General features: G+C 43.8%; 2 protein-coding genes across 8 annotated transcripts in view; one reads left to right on the top strand and one right to left on the bottom strand.

The window, feature by feature from the left end:
* DCAF6 (DDB1 and CUL4 associated factor 6) overlaps nucleotides 1-8679 on the bottom strand; it is an 81718-nt gene extending 73039 nt beyond the window's left edge. For 3 of the 7 annotated variants that reach the window (XM_035315219.1, XM_035315218.1, XM_035315215.1), the window contains exon 1: nucleotides 8467-8679. In XM_035315219.1, coding sequence (XP_035171110.1) covers nucleotides 8467-8560 — 94 coding nt within the window. In that variant the 5' untranslated portion in view covers nucleotides 8561-8679. The remainder of the gene's footprint in view (nucleotides 1-8466) is intronic. The other 4 variants (XM_035315220.1, XM_035315216.1, XM_035315221.1 and 1 more) reach the window with 2 other exon arrangements.
* Nucleotides 8680-9042: 363 nt separating this feature from the next.
* MPC2 (mitochondrial pyruvate carrier 2) lies at nucleotides 9043-16238 on the top strand. The gene is made up of 5 exons (XM_035315230.1): nucleotides 9043-9255; nucleotides 11852-11892; nucleotides 14082-14166; nucleotides 15219-15330; nucleotides 15990-16238. The coding sequence occupies exons 1-5, from the start codon at nucleotides 9150-9152 to the stop codon at nucleotides 16045-16047; spliced, it is 402 nt and encodes a 133-aa protein (XP_035171121.1). The 5' UTR covers nucleotides 9043-9149; the 3' UTR covers nucleotides 16048-16238.
* The last annotated feature ends 4437 nt before the right edge of the window (nucleotides 16239-20675 follow it).

Here is a 20675-nt window from a genome sequence, read left to right on the forward strand (position 1 = left end):
AATTTCACATATTAACACCAAGAGTGAAACTACATAAAATAGGACAACGTGCTCTGATTTACAATCCAGCAGGCCTATAAAGTCTCTTGGTAAGCATTTAGATACAGAATTGTATCTCAAAAGTAATACAAAATGAGATCTGCTGAAATTAAAATAATCGTCTCAGTAACAACATACATTTTAGCGTAATTAATAACCATTCTGAAAAACACTTAAATTTTGGTTTTCTTCTACCAAAACTGAAAGTTACTACAGGTAATGACACAGATAAGAGTTATTTGCAGAAGTGTCTGTAGTTGCTTTTCATATTTCAGATTCTGAAAGTATCCATTTCTGAATATAAGCTTCCACTGGGCTCCACCACTGATAAGACCACAAGCATTTAAGTTGTAAAGCTGAGAAGATCATCATGGACAGCTTGTTTAATTGCTGTTTGATATCTACCACGTTTCATGCCTGAAAGACACTTAATATATAAAATTCATTTGCGTTAATGTCAATTTTTAAGGTGTTCACAGTGGCACAAATGTGGTGTAAACCTACCTATCTCAGAGATGGCATTTATCAACATATTGTAAGTACTGGCTTGAGAGTGAGCATGCCATAGTGGCAAGTACTAAGTGGATTTCATTCACAAGTACACCATATTCTGACAGCTATCCTGCCCCACTCGCATTGCCCACAGTAAAGTCTTTTGTAGTGCTCTCACCTCAGATTGTAGCTGAGCAGAAGACAAATCAGTGTGGTTCCACAACAGGATAAATGAAAACGTGCAGTTTTCATATTCATTCTGTTGTTTAAAGTAACCCAGTGATCATACCCAAACTACTCGGTGAGATCAAAGGCATTGGAAATTTGTATATTATATGATGAATATTTCTAATTTCTACAGAGCTGAGGACAAAAAATTATGCAGTAATACAAGAGAAGCTGTATCTATGCAACAGACAGCCAAAGGCAAAAAGATAACAGGTACCAACAGACTTTTCTCAACACAAGCCTATCTGAAATAGCTTGTGTGATGAACCGGATATACGATTAACCCAATGCAAAACCACTTTCTGTTTTCTCCACAAGCATTAACACACATCTCTCACACAAACAACCCAAACTTCTGAAACAGATACCACTATGAAACCGAACAGTCATTAGATGAAGAAAAATGCACTTGAGCCCTGTTTTCTTCTCATCAAGAGGTTTCCACTAACTGAAGGCAAAAAAGCAACACTGTGCAGGATGTTGCAAGCTGGAGGAAATGGTGTTATTGCAAGTTTGGATGTGTCTTAACATACCGCAATATTAACGTGGTATGAAGGGAGTAACATGGGCCTTGCTCACAGAACTTCAGGAAACACACTTCATCACATCAGGCACTCGGTGTTGTTTTCTCAAGTGCTTCTTGTAGCACCTAAGGCTAATGAGGAGCTCAGTGTTTCAGCAGGAAATTTCAGAGGTGTCTGTGAAGCAGAAATGGGGATATGGCTGCCTCAGTGCAGAAGTGAGGATGGCTGGCAGCGGAACCACGATCTTCTGCCACCTCCATGCATTTCAGAAGAGTACCAGAGCATGGAAAATGCAAGCAAAGAAAAAGTTAGGGGAATCTGCTCTTAAGCACATCCAAGCAGGCTGAATGCTGCTGCCAGTACTCGCGCTCACCTTTCGGTGCCCATCAGCGGCTGCTGCTTCTTCAGCAGCCAGCACAACTCACCACCACGTGGTTATTCCCTCGCCTGTTTTGGACCAAGGTTCTGGGGTAAACAAAAGTCTCCTATTTAAAGTTGTCTTAGCTAACTCAACCCACATTTCTAAACAGATTAGGAAGTGATTATATAGGAGCTTACTGGCATATCTAGAGAGACGTGCCTTCTGGCAAAAAAAAAGCAGTCTGCCTTTCCCACAAAGATATCTCAGCAAAAACAAGAATTTAGGCAGGCTGGGACCGAATTAAAGCTTTTACTATTCTGCACACTTACCTAATTAAAAAATGCTGTCTAATCCTAGGCAGGATGGGAATTGTAAACTGTCATATTTGGGGGAAGATGTGAAGTAGACATAGATATACACACCCCATAGCAGATAGAGCTACATATCGCTGTGAGATTAAAAGCGTAAGCGCTTGGAAATTGCCCAGGATTAGAGTTTAAAAAGAGACAACGTCAGAAGTTGAGCTGAAGTAGAAATCTGAGTCTTGCTAGTAGATGACTATCAAGCAACACTGTGACGTAAATTGGATTAGAAGTGGGGGTTCAAAAGCTAATGGGGAAAAAAAAAAAAAAAGCTTACTTTTAAAAGTTGCTTGGTGCAATAATTTGTATGTAAATGACAAAAACAACCAGCCTAACTGGTTGTTTAACTCTGGAGAGTTATTTTTTACTGAAGAGAGATTTCAAGACATAACAGTATTTTTAGAATAAAAACAAATGAAAAAGGAACCTCATTTTTCCTCCTTTCCTAGGAAAGGTAAATAATGGGAACTACTGGAAAAATAACCTCAAAGAAATGTAACCTAAAAAAGGGGGGATTATTTTGGTTTTGTGTAATAGCTTTCTAGAGTGGTGAAGTTTCAGTAGTTGAACAGAGGCTGGACAAACATTGCTAACGGCTCAGACCACATTCAGTTCACAGGGAAGGGAAGCATGACCCTCACCTTCCTCCTGCTAAATAGAGAGCAGCAGCATTTGCATGTTCAATCCTCCTGAGGAAAGCCTGCACATCACCAAAGAATGATATTAAAATTCACAGATGTTACTCAGATTCCATCTCATGATATTTATGCTCAATATTTAACGAGTCAACCTATACCAAAGCATCTGGGACACATCTGATTCAATGACTCACTGAGCCTCAAAGATGGACAAGAAGAAGCTGAGACTTGCATTTCATTACCAAAAAATCCAGCTTGCTTTCAAGACTGGCATACTTTATATACAAACTGATCTCCTTCCTCATTGCCAGGACAGGGCCGGTCTCAAGTATCAACTAGTTCTTGATACATGATCAGTTATACCCTACTGGACTATTCTGGGGACATTCAAAGCATAGAAGATCAGGAATCACAAGTAAAGTCACAAGAAGTCATCATATTGCAGTGCAACAGTTTAGAAGTGACTAAACACGAATGTGCTCAGTGTTTATCCTAATGCACTTAATGGATACAATCCAACTGGAGGACGACTGCAGGGACGGAAAGAAAGGAAAAGAAAAAAAAAAAAGGTATCAAAGGGATCTCTCACATCACTGCCTCATCTTGAAATACAAATCCAGTACACAATTTGTTTCTGCAGCAAGAGACAGCTTTCATGTATCCCAGGCTCATTATTACAAGATCAAGGTGCAACTTAACGACGAAACTGTCTGAACCACTCAGTATCAAGACACAGGCAGTCGCTTACAAAGCAAATACATTTTTTTGTACAAAGAGTGCCTTTAAAAGCATACAGTGTAAATTCAATGAAAATACTGCAATCAAAGAATGAAAAGATTTAGAGTGCACACAGATCTATAGTCTCCAGCTGGCTGCACAAGAAGACTGAGACTCCAGAGGATATGAAGTAAATATATTTGCATCCTAAAACTGATTATATGAATGGACATATACATATGCAGATATCTGCATATATATCCTAAGTCTTGGGACGACAGCACACTGTTTATATATTACACATTATTTCTATATTACCTATTATTTATATATATTCCACAAAAGGGTAATCCCTTTTAAAAAAGTAAAATAGTTTAGCCCATGTCATGCAAAGGTGACAAAACTACAGACAAATCAAAAGGCCTCTTGAATTTCTGAAGGACAGAATATATTTTTTTCCACAAGATAAAGTTAATACACAAAAACAGAAGCTGAATTCCTATCAATCTCACTCTCATATTTCAGAAGAAAGTGACAGAAAGCAGCGAGTACTCCCATATCCTGTGTACCTTTTCCTTTTTTTTTTTTTTTTTTTTTTTTTTTTTTTTTTTTTTAACAGCGAATGTAATAACGTGTTGGCAATCACTTTAGAAGTCCTACTTTAAGTAGGAGCAAGGTGGGACAAAACTAAGGAGACAGAAGCAGTAACACAAACCATAAAAATCAAACCACAGGAGCTCATGAAGAAGAGGTAACTGAGGTCAGTTCAATGGTATCGCCAACCACAAGCAAAGACCCCCTGGGCAGCAGCAAAAGAGGCTGGCAAATTTCCACCTTGTGATGCCAGCTGGCTGTACTACCTCCAGGCACAACTGGCTCCTACACCTCCCTTTCCGTAGCTCAATTCACCTACAAGTGAAATAATCACAGGGGTAATAACAGACAGCGGGCTAGAGTGTACCAAGAACTGAGCACTCAACACTCAGTCACCAGAAATACCAAACCAGCCTCAGTCCTGCCTCCTCGCTCATGTCCCTTTCTGGTTCTCTGGTGTATATCAAGTAATAGCCAGCCAGCTTCTCTTCATTTGTTGCCTTCTCCAGATGATTCACTTTTTATTTTGCTTCATCAATAGCACACTGCTTTCCACAAATCACTCTATTTAAACCTTTAAAGTGGCTGCCTTGATTATCTCAGTCAATTTATTTGGAACTAGAAAAAAAATAGTTAATCTTTATGGGGTAGGATCACCCCAACATTTTTCAAAAGCGGTTTTATACATATGCATTGTGCCTGTCTATTCTTTGGTACCAGCTTAAATGAGATTGTACCAGGGAATTTGCTTCAGACTTGGTCTCTTCATTAAACTTCTCCAAACTGAATTTGTTACCAACAGGTCTCAGTGACACACCGCTCTTTCAATTGCCCATCTGTAGGCTCACAGAGTACAGTCTTTTTACTATAGAAACAAACAAACAAACAAACAAAAAACTTCTCTATACAACCGCTGAAAATCCAATGGCCGTACAAAATTACCTGCCAGACACGTAATAGATTGAGCACATTAAAGGTGTTTGGTATTGTTTCAAAGAAATATTTCCTCTCATTCCTTCATCATACTGCCAACTTCAATTCTGACTCCGCTATCTACTGTTATTCAGAAAGCATCACTAATGAAGCACATTTGGGGAGTACAGCTGCACCTTTCAAAAATCTGCAGCTTCATAAAGCATTTGGTGTGTGCAAGCACACAACGATACAGCGCTGTTCTGCTGGGCAGACACAGGCTGAGGTGCGGTGGAAGATGTACGCCAGGAAGCTAAATGACTCACGTGGAGAGCAGTCATTTGAGCCCTTGCGATCGGACAACCAGGCAAATTTACTGAGCTCCCTTTCAAGCAGCAGTTAATTTGCTAGACTTGTAGAAGGAAAAGCAGCATAAAACATCTCTCTTAATTAGGGTTTTTAGCTGTGACAGATGCAGTCTCTTTAATTGATGCTGGAGAAGAAAATTAATGCAAGAGGTTTAGGACATGAAATGTAACAGTGCACCTGAAAATAACCAAACATCAAAAGCCTTAAGCAAAGAATTAAAGATGAAGGGCTGATTAAATACTCTGTGACCATCGCCAACAAAACAGATGGTTACTGTAACGCTGCCTGGTCCTTCTTACTCTGTGTTACTTACAAGGACCAAGATGCCACATGTTGAAATACAACTGTAGTGAAAGCTGAGGAAAATAACACATCTGTGTTCTGGCTGTTTTCCCTAAAATCAGGTTTTCATTGCTGCTGTTTTGGGGTGGGCTTTTTGGTTTGTTTGTTTTTGTTTGTTTTGGGTGGTGGTGTTGTGTTTTTGGTTTTGTTTGGTCCAAGAAAAAGCAACAGAGAGAATGAGAGCTTACAGTACTTTAGGAAATTCACACCCCCACTCTAGGCAGCGTATTTCAGGACGAACGAGACATTCAACAGCAACACCCAGTTCTACCCATGTGGATCCAGTAAGCTGCTACTAGCTTTATGTTATTAGTTGTTTGTAAACTCATAACTTAACGAGCTGGTACACGGTTGATATCAAAGCTACATGGCTGGCCACACACCCACCAGCTGATGTGGCCTATCCTGTTCTTCAGCCCTGCCTACGAACAGTGCAACTGCCTTGTTTTAAATCTGTAATTAGTTTTGGTTTGTGCTATGGTTCATCCTGGGGAAGATGGGGAGCGAATGGCGCCTGGTTTGTTTAGTAAGTTCTGCCATTTCCCACCTATATAATAACGTATTTGCAGTTCTCCCTGTAGCAACAGCAGCTGAAGCTTTACACAATTTGACCAAAACAAGCCTTACTATAAGAAAATTGGTAGTTTCTTTTCTTAAATGTATAGACTTCAAACCTTTTCTAAACCTTACAAAACAGGATGAGAAAACCATAGTATTAGATATGCTACACCCTGACAAAAATTGCCCTAGGACATGAAAGTTTTCTCTAAAAAGGAGGGAGGGAAGCTCAGCAGACAGCATCACCGTGTCTAACAAATCTGGAAGGCTCAAAAACATCATATTGCAAGGAAAGAAGATGATAGAAAACTATGCAAATGAGTGCCAGAAGCTATGGAGAATTTACATTTTGAAACTCACTTTTATTGTACCAAGCGCAATTCCTGACAATAATTCTGAAAACCTCGGACTTGATTACTCTCTGCAACCTATTTTAGACTAATGGAGTTTCTGTGGATAACCTACTATGCCAGTTAATTTAAAAAAAAAAAAAAAAAAAGAAAGCCCTCAGTCTTCTTCACAGCTACACGGAGCCATCCTTAGCAGCACGACCCTTCACAGAAAAGCAAAGAAAGCTGTCACATTAAATACTTCAGAGGAATTATGGATCCACTTCCTTCTTGCAATAAACCCAGGCTGCTACTCCTCTAGGTAAATTATTACCATAGTTCATTTGTACGTGGGTCCTCATTTTGGTAACGCCAAACCCTTCATCTGCTATCAGAACTGATGTGTTTGTTAGTCACGGAAACATTCCACAATGATAAAACACTGCAGCAAAGATTCTGGGATTCTTGGGAAACTAGCCCGTCTCTGAGTAATTACATTTGTCCTCCTAAATTCGTTTGCCAGTTTCAAGGCAGAATTTAAGTTGGATACTAGGGTTTACTGCCAATGTTTTTCACCATAAAAGCACTGTGATGTTCAGCTGGGAGTAGCAGGAAGCTCAGCTTCCACCCATGGCCCAGCAGCAGGATTCCTCCCACTAGCATTAGGCTAAGCCACTGCCCCCAGTGAATGAAAGCAGAGTGCTACTGACAGCCTCCTAGAGCAGCTTGGCTTTCTCTGGAGACTTAGACACAAGCACTGTCTGAAATCGAGACTAATTAGCCCACAAATGCTGAGGAAAACATAGCTAACACAGATACACTGATAAGACCCACTTTTTCCCTCTGTCACCACATGGGGAAATCGCTCTTAAGGAATGATAACAATCCAGAGGACACGTCCCAGGCATGCACTTAGTGCCCAATCTGCACTAGACTTTCCTTTGGAACTTTGTCCTGATCTGACAAGGTTTCAACGCAGTTATTTAGAGATCTTGCAAAACCAGACAGAGTTTTGCAAGGACATAAATTCCCGGAGCGAGCTATCTGCCTGGGGAGGTACGATACGATGTGCAGATCCCTCCCGGAGCAGCTGTTTTCGAAGGCTGGAAGAGGCTATAAATAGAGTGCCACCTGATTGCCAGTCCACATGAAACTCAAACACAGAGCAAATAAACGGCAGCGAGTTCTTAGGTGTATTCCTCCAACGCCTGGGCACCTCCGGCATTCCCTCTATTTTATATTCTAGTGTAAGAGCATTACCCAGGTGGATGGGTCGGTATCGAGGTATCAGACGTGTGGCACACATCTGCCAACGCACTCTGAAGCGCGCTGTTAGCGGCGTACTTGCTGCGAGAGCTCTCGTTTGCCTCGCTGGCTGCAAAAGAGCAGCAGGCGGTGAAAAGACACATAACCTGCTTTATTTTGTACTGGTGCTCGTAAGGGTTTTGACAAGATTACCCGAAAAAAAAAGGGGAGGGGGGTGTAAAAAAGCACGACTGATGGCCAGGTGTCCTGATGCTACTGCTAAGGCCAAACAAAACGCTCGCCTTCCATTTGTTGCGGCTGCTGAGCCGGTGCAACAGGTAGCAACTCGCCTCCCAGCTCCGAGGAGCGGAGCGAGGCCCGGCAGGCGGTGCCACCTGCCTGACTTCGGCCCGCGCGGGTCCCAGAGGCGAAGGTCCGGGGGAGCCCCGGCAGCCGGAGCCGGACCGGGCAGGGACCCGCCCGCGAGGCGCCACAACGCCCGGTGCGCGAGGGCCACCAACGCCATTTTGCCGGAGGAGGGCTGCGGGCGGCGGGCTGACCCCGCAGCGCGGCTCCCGCTGCCCTCGGGTCAGGTCCCTGCCGAGCACGGGACGCTCCCGCTGGGGGAACCCTCCCGGGGCGCCCTCCCGTGTCCCCCGCCGCCATCTCGGGGCGCTCGCTGCCCCCCACCAACGGTTCCAACGGTTCCAACGGCCGCCCCCCCCCCCTTTCCCCCCCCCCCCCCCCCCCCCTTACCCAGGTAGTGCCGCCGCAGCAGGCCGGGCTCCTCCAGCCCCAGGCTCCGCTTCCTCACGTCCCACAGCAGGTGGGGGCAGCGGCCGCGGGACATGGCCCCCGCCGGGGGGGGGCTGCCGGGCGCTCCGCTGCCGCCGGCCGCCCCGCGCGATCACCATGGAAACCGGCCGGCCCTCGGCCCCCCCCGCCCCTCCCCGCCCCGCGGCTCCGAGAGGGAGAGGGAGAGAGACAGAGAGAGAGGAGAGAGAGAGGGGCGGGGCCGGCCGCCGCTCAGAGCCCCGCCCCCCGTGGGAAGCCACGCCCCCCGCCAGTGAAGCTACGCCCCCAGGCAGCGCTGCCCCGCCCGGGAAGTGACGGAAGGGATGAAGCCGCTCGGCGGGCGGCCATCTTGGGGTTGGGAGCCGGCCATCTTGGCGGGGCGCCATCTTTGAGGCGGGAGAGGGCCGGCGCTGTCGCCCTTCCCGCGGAAGGCCGGGACGACTCCTCCCGGCTGCGCGAGGCGGGAGGGGCGGCCGCAGCCAATCGCACCGCGCCCCTCCTTCCGCCCCCCGATGGCTGCACCAATCAGCGCTGTCGTGGCCGGCGGTGGGCGGGGCGGCGGCTGACCCGGCGTGCCGTACCGGGCGGCTCGAGCGGCGCCACCGGAGCGGAGCGAGTGGGGGGGGGTCCGCACCGCGCACAAGATGGCGGCCGCCGCGGCGGGGCTGCGGGCCTCGTACCACCGCCTGCTCGACCGCATCGAGCTGGTGCTGCCGCCGCGCCTGCGGCCCTTCTACAACCACCCGGCGGGTAACGGCCCGAGGGGTCACCTTGGGCGAGGGGACGGGTCGGGGACGGGTCTGTGCCGCTGCGGGACCTCCGACCCGGAGGGGGGCCGGCGGTGCGAGGCGGGGGGGCGCCGACCGTGGCTTGTCAGCGCTTTTAGGGACCGTGTCCGCATACAGGCGTCTCGGTGAGAACGAGAACCGTGATCCGCAGTGATGGCTTCAGTAAGACGAGCCCCGGGACCAGCGGGTGTCGAAACCGAGCCCCTGCCGCTAGGCTTCAGCCTTGAATGCCTCGCAGGGGGGTCTCTGGGAAGGCCCCGGGACAGATGTCACACCGACTGCAGGCACGCAGGTTACGGGTGAAGGGCTTGTGCTTCTCTTGGAGATAACCGAGTCTCTGGAGTAATTCAGGACTGACTCCTCCAAGCGCCATCCTCATTAAATTAAAATCACTTGTAGTGAACAAGGACAACGATTGCTTCTTTTCTGGCACAAAGAAAGCTTCCAGGAGAACGCCTGGTCTCTGAAAAGCTGTTTGTTTAGCTGGCACCATGCAGGCTGAGGTCGCTGGAGGACAGCAGAGGGCAAGGGGTACAGCACACCAGCTCCCTGGCCGCTGCAGAGCAGGGAGCAGCGCTCTTTGCAGCCCCGGAGAAGCGTGGGCTGAGCTCTCTCCCCTTTGGCCTCCTAAGTTCACTCTTCCTGATCAAACTAAGCTCTCCAGAACAAAGGCTTCTTACATTTATTATAGCTTTTTAAATTTATTTACACACATGATGCCCTCTGGTAATGTCCTTGGTCTGTTGTGCTGCTGTCAGATTCATCCTTGAAAATTTCTGGGTGTCGGGATCTGGGACGAGCTCGCACTGCCAGGCAAATCTTGTCTGCTGGCATACCTCTGGGAGAGGTATCCCCCTGACAGCACTCAACAGCCCTACCTCGTAAAAAGCTTGGCTTGGCAACAACTGCTTCTGACTTTTGTGTCCGTAGTTTTGAACTTCGTGGAACCTCCATAAGTTGGATTTATTAAGAGCTGTATTTGCAGCCTGATACAGGAATGCTAAGTAGCTGCCTAAGAGAATAATGACAGAAATTTGCATCCCAGAAAAAAAAAAAAAAATATGCATAGGGAGAAACGTTCGGTTCTTAATGCAAAAAGTCATCTGCTGGTAGCTATTAACTGCTCTTTTAAACTTGATCACTGTCACGAGCCGTGTGGGTCTTGGAGGGCTTTATGCAAAGCTGCCAAGCCCATTTTTGTTGCAGTTGTGCTGCCCTTCTACAGGGCTTAGTTGGCTTTGAGGTTATGGAGCAACTGATATTCATAACAATGAGCCTTATCCTGCAAATTTTAAGTGGCTTCACGGGTGCTTGCTGCAGAAACCTGACAGTTATTTTTTCCAAGTTATGTTTTCAAACCTGTTTTAATACACACTGTGTAAAGATTTACTGTAAGGCCCTTGTAAGGCTGAATTGTTAGTAAAAAAAAAACTAGCACGCGTAAAAAGCAAACAACCAAAGTCCTAGTGTTTATAATGTATACTTAAAAGCTTTGAACCATAATATGTAACGTATTAAAGCGAAAACTTGGCTTCATCTCGCTTGTCATCTGAGTGCTGAGCCGGGGCCTACAAGACCTAAAATTGAATGTGGTTTGATGAGATGAGCAGTGCCTTGACTGCACCGCAGTGCAACAGGTTGATATCTTGTGTTGTGGTCCCTCTTTTGAAGACTTGGAGTCCTAGGTGAACGATTTCTGGCGCAGCTGATGGTCTCCTCATTATAGGTGTGGCATTGCAGTGCTTTGTGTTAACCAACCAGCTGCCATTTTAGCACCACCGAGGGAGAGATTTTACCCTCCAGATCCCATTTGTTGTTTTTTTTTTTTTTTCCTCCCTTTCTTTACATACACTTGTTCCTCTTCTCCTGTAATCCTCCTTTGACTATTGGTAGAATACTGGGCTGGGAGGTTGATTGGGTGAGAAGTATTGTTTCTGCTAGACAGACATGGTTATTCAGAGATGTGTGTTAGAGGTCCAGGAGGACACCCTGCTACCTGTATTTGCAATCTGTACTCTTTAACCGTCTGATGGTGCTGTGCAGGATGTCTTCTGTAGCATGAAGAGATGGGTTGAGATTTGGACTGACTTGTTACAGTACCAGTAATGACATATTTTGAGGTTTTAGTTTACAAGATTCAATTTGCAAAGATTTCGAACGCTAATTCCATTAGTCCAGTTACAGAGTAGTTTTTAATCATTACATAGAAACTGACTTCATTCTTCCTGGACCTGATCCTAACTTTTCTATTATAAATGCATCTTGTTTGCTGCAGTACCCTTGCTTGCTTGAAAGTCCTTTTTTTTTTGCAACAGAACATCTATTGCAAAATCACTTGGACTGATTATGTAACTGAAGGTTGATGAAATGTGAGTATTAGGTGATACAGCCTGTAAGGTGGTAGAAACTGTTTTTGTGTGTGTGTGTGTGTGTATTAGTGTAACTCATTATCAAAAAGGAGGGAAAAAAACACATAATGACTTAACTTACTGTGGACATTGTAACAACCAAATCTCACTGAGTAATTTAACTCTCTTCCTCCCCCCTTCCTCCCTCAGGTCCCAAAACAGTGTTTTTCTGGGCACCTATTATGAAATGGGTAAGTATAAGATGCCAGCTTACATCTGGATGTCGATCAAAGGGCAATCTGAAGTAACCCATTGGGCAAGCAATAGTTTCCTAGCAGGTATCTGAGCCTCCAGAAAGGTCTAATGCCAAGGCTCTAATTTTTAATATATGTGGAGGAACAATATTAGCCTTAGGAACATGTGGTGCAACGTGCCATGCATATAAGAGGAAAAAAGGAAACAAGGCTTTGTGGAAAAACTGCACTACATTGAAAGTTTCACAAAAGCTTTCTTTTGTGAAACACTCACTGCTGTTCAAGGTAGGTGTGAACTGGCATAGTTCAAAACTCTGAAAGCATGTATTTTGGACAGCAGTAGCTCTCTGCTTCTCGTGTGGTTCTGCTTCCCAGTTCATGATGCTGCCTGGCCTGTGTTTGTGCATGTGTGAGGTATATGGATAGTCCTAATTCACCGCTTCCCTCCTGGTTATTGTATTTGTACAGATAAAGTAAATGAGCTCTAAAATCATAAAGCTGTTCAATCTCCTTGTTTGATAACAAGCAGGGATATAACCTTCTCTTCCTATTGCCAGCTGGTTTGTAAGTGTGCTGCTCTGAAAACCCAGCTTTGTATAGGCCATGGGCAACGCATTATGCTCCAGGCTGTAGCTTGTTTTCATTGTCAGTCTGATCTGCCACTGTGGTTCCTGTGGTTAACCTCCCCCTTTTTCAGAGGGTCTCCCAGGCAGTGTGCTCCTGAGCATAGAGGCAACTCTTTTGAGCAGGTTTGCTGTCTGCTGCTGTATCACAAGAGCTAATACACAGGTGGTTTCTTCTTTTGTAAATGTGCAGGAAGGCCTCTCTAAGCTCACAGTGAGGTTCTTCATTGAGAAATTAAAAAGACTTTTCCCCTACATGGCAAAGGCAAGTTGACTGCAGTTACCCAACTGGGCTGAAAATCTGTACCCCTGTGACACCACTGCAGCAACATCAATCCTGTAACTGAGGCAGCACATGGAAATCTCTACCCATAAAACTGTTCTCTTGATTAGAGCACAGAGTAGTCCTTTGACAGTGAGATAAAAGCTTTAGGGCTTTTTTTGTTCGTTTATTTTGGTGAACCCCTGTAACAGAACAGCAAATCGCATTTCCAGTAGATGGCAATAACACAACAAAATAAATCAAATGGTGTATTTGCTAGCAACATTCTCAAATAGGTCAGTCAGGCTATTTGTCACTTCACTGGGAAATTTTCCACCGAAGTTATATTTTTTTTAAAAATAAATCACTTTTACCTCGTCAGATGAAGTTGAGTGGAGACTGCATGGTGTCAAATGTATGTGTGTATCAACCATATCTTAGCCTAAGCTTTAGTACGAAGGGTCTTACTTAGACCATGTTCTACTTGCTGCATGAAAACCAATTAATTAGTGCTTAAAGCAGCTGTGCTTAAGTTAACCTTGTTCTTAGGCTCATACAAAGTTGCCACTGCCTGGGATTTTATTGCAAGCCAGTTGCACCTGCCATAACTGTTCTTACTTCCAGCGCAAGGGGCTAGAAGCATACTGCATCTGAAAGAGTAATTACTCTGCTCATACAATGCATCCCATCTCCTGCATAATGCACACAGAACAAACACTGAGCTTTAAGGTAACTTCACAGAATCACTGAATGGTCGAGGTTGGAAGGGGCCTCTGGAGACCATCTAGTCCAACCCTCCTGTGCTCAGGCAGGGTTACCTACATCACGTTGCACAGGACCACATCCAGATGGGTTTTGAATATCACCACAGAAGGAGACTCCACAGCCTCTCTGGGCAACCTGTTCCAGTGCGCTGTCATCCTTACAGTAAAGAAGTTTTTCCTCATTTTCATATGGAACTTCCTGTGTTCGCTTTGTGCCTGCTGTTTCTCATCCTGTTGCTGGGCACCACCAAAAAGAGTCTGGCCCTGTCATCTTGACACCCTCCTTTCAGAAACCTACACGCATCGATCAGATCCCCCCGAGCCTCCTCTCCTCCAGGCTGAACAGGCCCAGCTCCCTCAGCCTTTTCTCAAATGAGAGAGGCTCCAGTCCCTTAATCGTTTTAGAAGGCTTTTGCTGGACTCGTTCCAGGAACTCTGTGTCTCTCTCGTACTCAGGAAACTTCCCTTTGTGAAGCATTTGATATGTCATGCTATGCCCTGGTACTGCATTTATGCTCAATGAATTTCTCTTTGCAGGGCTTGGTATGCGCTGGAATGGCTGATATGACCAGACCAGCAGAAAAGCTCAGCACAGCGCAGTCTGCAGTGTTGATGGCCACAGGTAAAACCAACGTACACCATGCTTTTACAAAGAACCATCTGAGCTGCATTCATTCCCTTCTGAATTGTCAGCACTAAGCCACTTATTTAGAAAAGGCTCAGCTATAACATGCCAGATCTCACTGTTGCTTTTACATGATAACTGTAAGACAGACCTTTACTTATTATTAAATCTGTAAGAGTCCTGTGATTTACAGTTTCATACAAGTGTCTTAACTTGGAATTGTCCAAAGTGAGTTTTTTTTGAGTTAGGATACAGATTTGGTCCCTTGAGTTACAATGATACCACTCGTTCCAGTAAGTGACCTCCTTTGTTTCAGGTCAAGAATTTTTGACATCAGTCTAGAATACAGTGGCTTTTTTAGAACAGACTCAAAAGGCTTAAACGATGTTAGAGTAATTATACTAACGTAACTGGAAAGAACTTCTATGTGTTACAAGAACTTGGAGTGGTATACAGACTGCTGTGCTGCTGTTTGCCATGAATTTTCACACTGCCAAAACCAATATTCCATACTCAAGTTGTTCTACCAGATCTTCTCAGGGATGAGATTTGTGACAGATAAAGCTGAAAATCAAAACTACAGCTGCCACTTTCTTCCTTTGCTGGACTTTGTTTTGATGCGTAACATAATGCTATGTGCTTTGCGTGATACGTAAACCCTTCCTGACTGGTGGCGTCCGTAATCTCTAAATGGGTACAGCAAACTAGATACACTACAGCAAAATGCCACTACCCTAGAACTGTGCCAGCATTTTAAGGTTTATACTGCTGTAGAGTATAGAGGATCTTAATTTGATACTAAGACTGATTTGTGTTATTGTCTGGTTATGTTATTTTGGAAAAATTCAATACATACCTGTAGCTTTCCCACTGGCATTTGTTGTGCTTCTAACTGAGAAACAGCTAAGTAGAAGAAAAACAGTTGTCCAACATGAGCTGTAAAACTTTTGTGTACTTAAACTGACCCATGAGTCTGTCCTCAAGGTTAGGGGAATGTCTGAATATTTCACTACAAAGATGTAATGTCATTTAAACTTTTTGGTTAACAGGCCTTATTTGGTCAAGGTACTCTCTGGTTATTATTCCTAAAAATTGGAGCCTGTTTGCTGTGAACTTCTTTGTTGGCTGTGCCGGTGGCTCTCAACTCTTCCGAATATGGAGGTATGTACTAAGGACTTCTCCATGCATTGTAATAAAGCACTCATGCTACCTAATCTTAACCATGAATTCATAAATTCCACCTGCCTTCATGTCAGTACAGCAGGAAGGAAGAACTGAACAATTGATTAAACATTGCAGAACTTTTTTGCTACATTTTTAGTTTTCCAGATCAGTAGGAGGAACACTTCTAAATATTTCTGTTATAGCTAGAGCACACTTTAAGGAAAGACCTATGTCAAGTTTCTAGGTTTAAGGCATTCTTTAAAAGCTGTAGGTCTGATGAACAAAAAGCCTAGACTACCTCATAAGCTTTGTGCTTCTGTCAGCTTTCACTGATGAATCTGATCAGTTCCAGCCAAATCAAAAGGTTCTTAAGTATAGCAGCATTTTGATTTTGATTTTTTTTATTGTTATTATTATTTTAAAGTTATTTATTGAGAGGAAAGTTTGGAGTTCTCTGGCTCTTTCAGTACTGGACAGAAATAATGCAAACTAACGTAGCAACTAATTAGTAGCTTCTTACCTAAGCTGAGCTACACATGGACGTGCGGGTAGAAACTCAGGATAGGAATTTTAAACCTCCTTTGCTGAATTTGTTATGAAGATACTGTTACTGTAATTGGAGCTCTATCCTCAGTGTGTGCTTTTCTTTCCCACAGGTATAATCAGGAGCTAAAAGCAAAACAACATGATCAGCTGCTGCAAAAAGATGCTTAACCCTACAGGTCAAATCCAGCAACGCACAAACCCTTCCCCGTGGGACCTAGCTTCACTAATTTTAACCTTTTTTCCTCTGAGAAAATGGATGGGGAAATCTAAATGTCCAGAAAGCAAGTGTTTTCTAAGTGCAAATAACAAACTATCTCCATCCACTTAAATAAAGTGCAACCTTTTAAATTTAAGTAAAATCCTGTGTCTCATGTTAGGGAAGTTACATTGTCTCTTTAAGAGAAACTGGTTGTGGATTGTGCCTTGAATTGTTTGTTGGGCCCCACCTTATCTGACTGCTGAACACATGCAGGAGTGACATGGTATCGGTGACTGTCAGCTAAAGTCCCAGACGGAAGTATTCTTTTCAAATGTCATGCTGAGACCCTGTGTGGGGTTCAACCATATGTTCAGTAGCCAGTGACATCTGCATTTTATTCTCTGATATTCTTCCTTGGTAGTTTAAGGATATTCTTTTCGGCTTTAAGTTATCTATATCCTGATTTGTTTCCCAGCCACCACTACCTTTAACCACTACCTTTATCAAGAGGAGGGCAAGCCTTTACATGCCAGTAGCATGTGTTTTTTTTTTTTTTTTTTTTTTTTTTTTTTTTTTGTGGTGGTGGTTTTTTGTTTGTTTTTAAGCTTCTGTCATCCTCTACATCTAGAGGGCACAACTAGATGGGCACATTTAAGTACGTGGTTACTGGGAGTGTGAAAAATAAACAGCCAAAACATCTGTTACTCACTTTCTGTGCCCTCCTTAAGTACATACAGATTTTCTGTGAAGTTGTGCAGTCAGGAAACTTGTACGTGTCAGTCCTCCAAAACTTTGGAGGAAGTGGTCTGCTCCTGTCTGTGGCATGTTTATGAATGAAACCTCTGAAAGTCAACCTCTCTCCCTATGTAATTTCCTGTAAAGAGAAAAATGTGCCACTGTGAAACAGCTTCAGAGCAAAGGCTATATGTTTTGCTGCAAAAACCCATCTGTTGCTGAGAAACGTAAGGCAATCGTACTCAGAACATGGCATCTATCAGCTTCCCCTGAAATCAGAGGTCAGAGACCTCTTCTACGAAAGCTAGGAGTCAATATCCGGGGGAAAAGAGAAAAGTGAGACAGAATAGCTTCTTCAGTAAAGTGAATGCTCCGAAATACTGGAGTTTGGCAATAGTCTCTGATTAAGTCTCTCCTCTGCCCTACTTCTCCCAATCCTATTCAAGGTACCACTTCAATCTGGGAAGGGTGGAGAGGGGAGTAAACTGTTCAATAGTTAACAAGAGCTACAGCACCTCGCTCTGACGCTAAAGTCCTCGCCTTTCTCAACTTAGGTATAAAGTATTATTAGCCAGTACAAAGTAATTGTGAAGGACAGCATTTTCCCTTCTAGGATATGTGCCTGATACTCAGATCCCCTTTTTCAGAGGCTGTCCCGCCATGGAGGTGCTTCTCTCCTAGCTGTATTCTGCTAGAGACCTGTGCTGTCCCCTCAAACGTTATTACTTATGTATCTTAGTTCTCTTAGCTGAAGTGGTAATATAGGGTACCATCTCACATGGTGAGCTCTCTAGCTGTGTGGTGTTTGCTGAGCTGACAGAGACTGCAGTGTCTGAAGAATATTGCCAGGAAGAAAGGTAATGCCCCCCAACCCTTCCCAGTTCCTGACCAGATGAGACTCATCCAACAGACCAGTAATGGAAAAAAAAAAGTGTATTAAAATATTCACAAGATTACAACAGAAAACATGAAAGTCCATTCACAAAAAAATATCCAAGATAACTGTTTCCAGATGCGTCTGTAAAAGCAAAACCACTACCAGTTGATACCCTGGCTTTTCATGTAATCAGGATGTGCATTTCATATCTAGCTCCCTCACACAGATTATACACCTGTCTTACAGGTGTTTGCTCTCTTGCATGCCTCCAAGATGGAGGTTTATGAAAAATATCCAGTCTATGTTACCAATTATATTTACCACATAAAAAGAGCTGGAATTGTAGGGAGATAGAGATTGCACAGCACGCTGATAACAAAAGGCATTGAACTTCATTTTAGAGTGCAAAACCACTTTTAAATGAAAGGGCTTAGTAGCTTTAGGGCAGTGAAGAGAAGGAAAGGAGAAGCCTCAAGAAGAGTACAAATGCTGAGCATCATTAATATGATTTTGTAGTCTCCCATGTAAAATGTTACCTAATTATTAGCACCACAATGGTATGGCCACAGCCCAGAAGACTTACCCACCTTCACACCTTTGTCAGTTTACAGAGAAAACAATTCCATCACCTACTATACAGTAAGAATGTTTTGTATTTGAGGTCTTAGGTAGATACATTAATAATGCAAAATTCCAAGACAAGATTTTGAAACAGACGGAACGTATTTTGGTTATAAATCAAACGGCCCACACTTTACCTCAATGAATCCACTCTAAGGCAATGCAGCTTCTAAGTTGCACATACACATGTACTGCAGTTACAAGACAGATGGTCACCTAAGCAGTTCTCACAGGTTTAAAAAAGTTAAAAACCTAATTCCAGCTTTTCTAGTCACAAACTGAAATAGCACTAAAGCTTTGAGAAAACAAAACCATACAGTCCTCTGGTTATCAGCGACACATCATGCAATTAATTGTAGGGAAATATGTGCCAACCTGTAATGGCTCTTAATGCCATTCGATGAACATGCTGACCATCTCCCTCACAGAACAACTGCTAAAATCAAACAGCGATGGAGATGTGACGTACCGAGTACAACTACTAAGATTGATGCTTTATATGTAATCATCTTCAAAATCCATTTCTGCTAATCAGTAATAAGGAAGAAAATATTCACTGTTAGTATGGGCAAAACCCTCACTTTGCAGTTCCGTTCAAAACGGGATGAGAAAAAGATGACTGATGCCATTCATATTCTTGTCTCTAGAGGGTGCAAGCTGTCTTAGCAGCTAGAGCCCAGGATGGCGCTCCAAAACTGCTCTACAATAAGTACGAGGTCACTTTTACGTGTAAAAGTTCACTTTTACATGTAAAAGGGAAGCCAGTTGATGTATTTTTTTTTCAGATTTCAGTAAAGCTTTCGATATTGTTTCCCACAAAATGCTACTTGGACAAAATGTCCAGCATACAGCTAGATAAAAACAGCACAATAGGTGAAATACTGACTGACGGGTAGGGCTCAAAAGCTGATTGTAAATGGGGTTACATCAGGCTGCGGCCAGTCACCAGTGGGGTCCCCCAGAGCTCCATTTTAGAGCCAGTTCTTTTCAATGTTTTTATAAATTATTTGGATGTAGGACTAGAAGGTTTTTTGAGTAAGTTTGCTGATAATACTAAACTGGGAGGAGCTGTTGACTCTGTCAAAGGGTGGAAAGGCCTTGCAGAGAGATCTGGACAGACTAGAGAGCTTGGCGATCACCAACCGCATGAAGTTTAACAAGAGCAAGTGCCAGGTCCTGCATCTGGGACAGGACAACCCTGGCTATACGTACAGACTGGGCGACGAGATGCTGGAGAGCAGCCCCGCAGAGCGGGATCTGGGGTTTTTGGTTGATAGCAAGCTGAATATGAGCCAGCAGTGTGCCCTGTCAGCCAGGAGGGCCAACCGTATTCTGGGGTGCATCAGGCATGTCATCGTTAGACGGTCGAGGCAAGGGATTCTCCCACTCTGCTCTGCACTGCTGTGGCCTCACCTCGAGTACTGTGTCCAGTTCTGGGCACCACAGTATAAAAAGGACGTGAAACTATTGGAGACAACTTTTACATTACACAAACCTTCCCCAGCTCCATCCAAGCCACACAGCACTTCTTTTCAAAATAGATGGACCTAAAAAGTACTAGAGTAGCAGCAGTAGTAGCAGCAGTACTGGAACTGGTCAAGAACAACACGCTTCATTTTCCTAGGAGTACATGTTGTTCATTTCCACCTGCAAAACAGCCTTGGAGAATTAAGGGAACACCAGCAGAGGTCATAGAATTGAATTTCTGGTCACTATTACATCAGGATCTGATGACCTTGACTGACTTTAATCTTTGCTTGCTACCCATCAAGGAAATTGGAAGTCCTCTGTCACCTGAGACTTTACTAAGTAAGCCAGCTAAGCATTAGTCCCTTTCATCAGCACAGGTTACCACACCTAATTAAACAAGCTAAGACAACCTGACTGACAGAAAGTTCAAAACAGTTTTGTCTCATACTGCCTCAAGTTCTGTTGACTTCAGCCTGAATAAGTTGCTTAACAGCTACGTTGTAGAAGCTGTCCATTCCAGCTAAGCAGCTTTGCTCATGTTTCCATGACAAAAAAAAATAATAATAAATCAACAGCCTTCACACTGGAGAGGGACTCAGACCAATTTGCACTACTGTTCCTGGGGGTAAAGGAGTTTGTTTCTTTCTTAAAAAAAATAAATAAAAATAAAAAAATAAAAAAAAAATCCTTCAAAATTCAATCTGCCCTTACACAGAGGATCCAAGCAGCTTGCAATGAGACTCCTCAGCAGAGGCTATATGAACATACCTGTAAGTAAACAAAAACAATGATATATTTCCTATAGTTAGCACCAGAAGTTGCAGGATTGTGTTCAGCTTCTCCAGTACATTCCAGGAAAAAAAAAAAAAAAAAAAAAAAAAGTAAAAATTCAGA

Source organism: Oxyura jamaicensis, chromosome 1 (genome assembly GCF_011077185.1).
Source record: "Oxyura jamaicensis isolate SHBP4307 breed ruddy duck chromosome 1, BPBGC_Ojam_1.0, whole genome shotgun sequence".
Lineage (NCBI taxonomy): Eukaryota > Metazoa > Chordata > Aves > Anseriformes > Anatidae > Oxyura > Oxyura jamaicensis.

What these genes read in the sequence shown, in the direction of transcription:
- MPC2 (XM_035315230.1), top strand. Translation starts at nt 9,150, where the DNA reads ATGGCGGCCGCCGCGGCGGGGCTGCGGGCCTCGTACCACCGCCTGCTC. An exon ending in CTTCTACAACCACCCGGCGG is followed by an intron (nt 9,256 to 11,851) that starts GTAACGGCCCGA and finishes TTCCTCCCTCAG; the next exon opens with GTCCCAAAACAGTGTTTTTC. An exon ending in CAACTCTTCCGAATATGGAG is followed by an intron (nt 15,331 to 15,989) that starts GTATGTACTAAG and finishes TCTTTCCCACAG; the next exon opens with GTATAATCAGGAGCTAAAAG.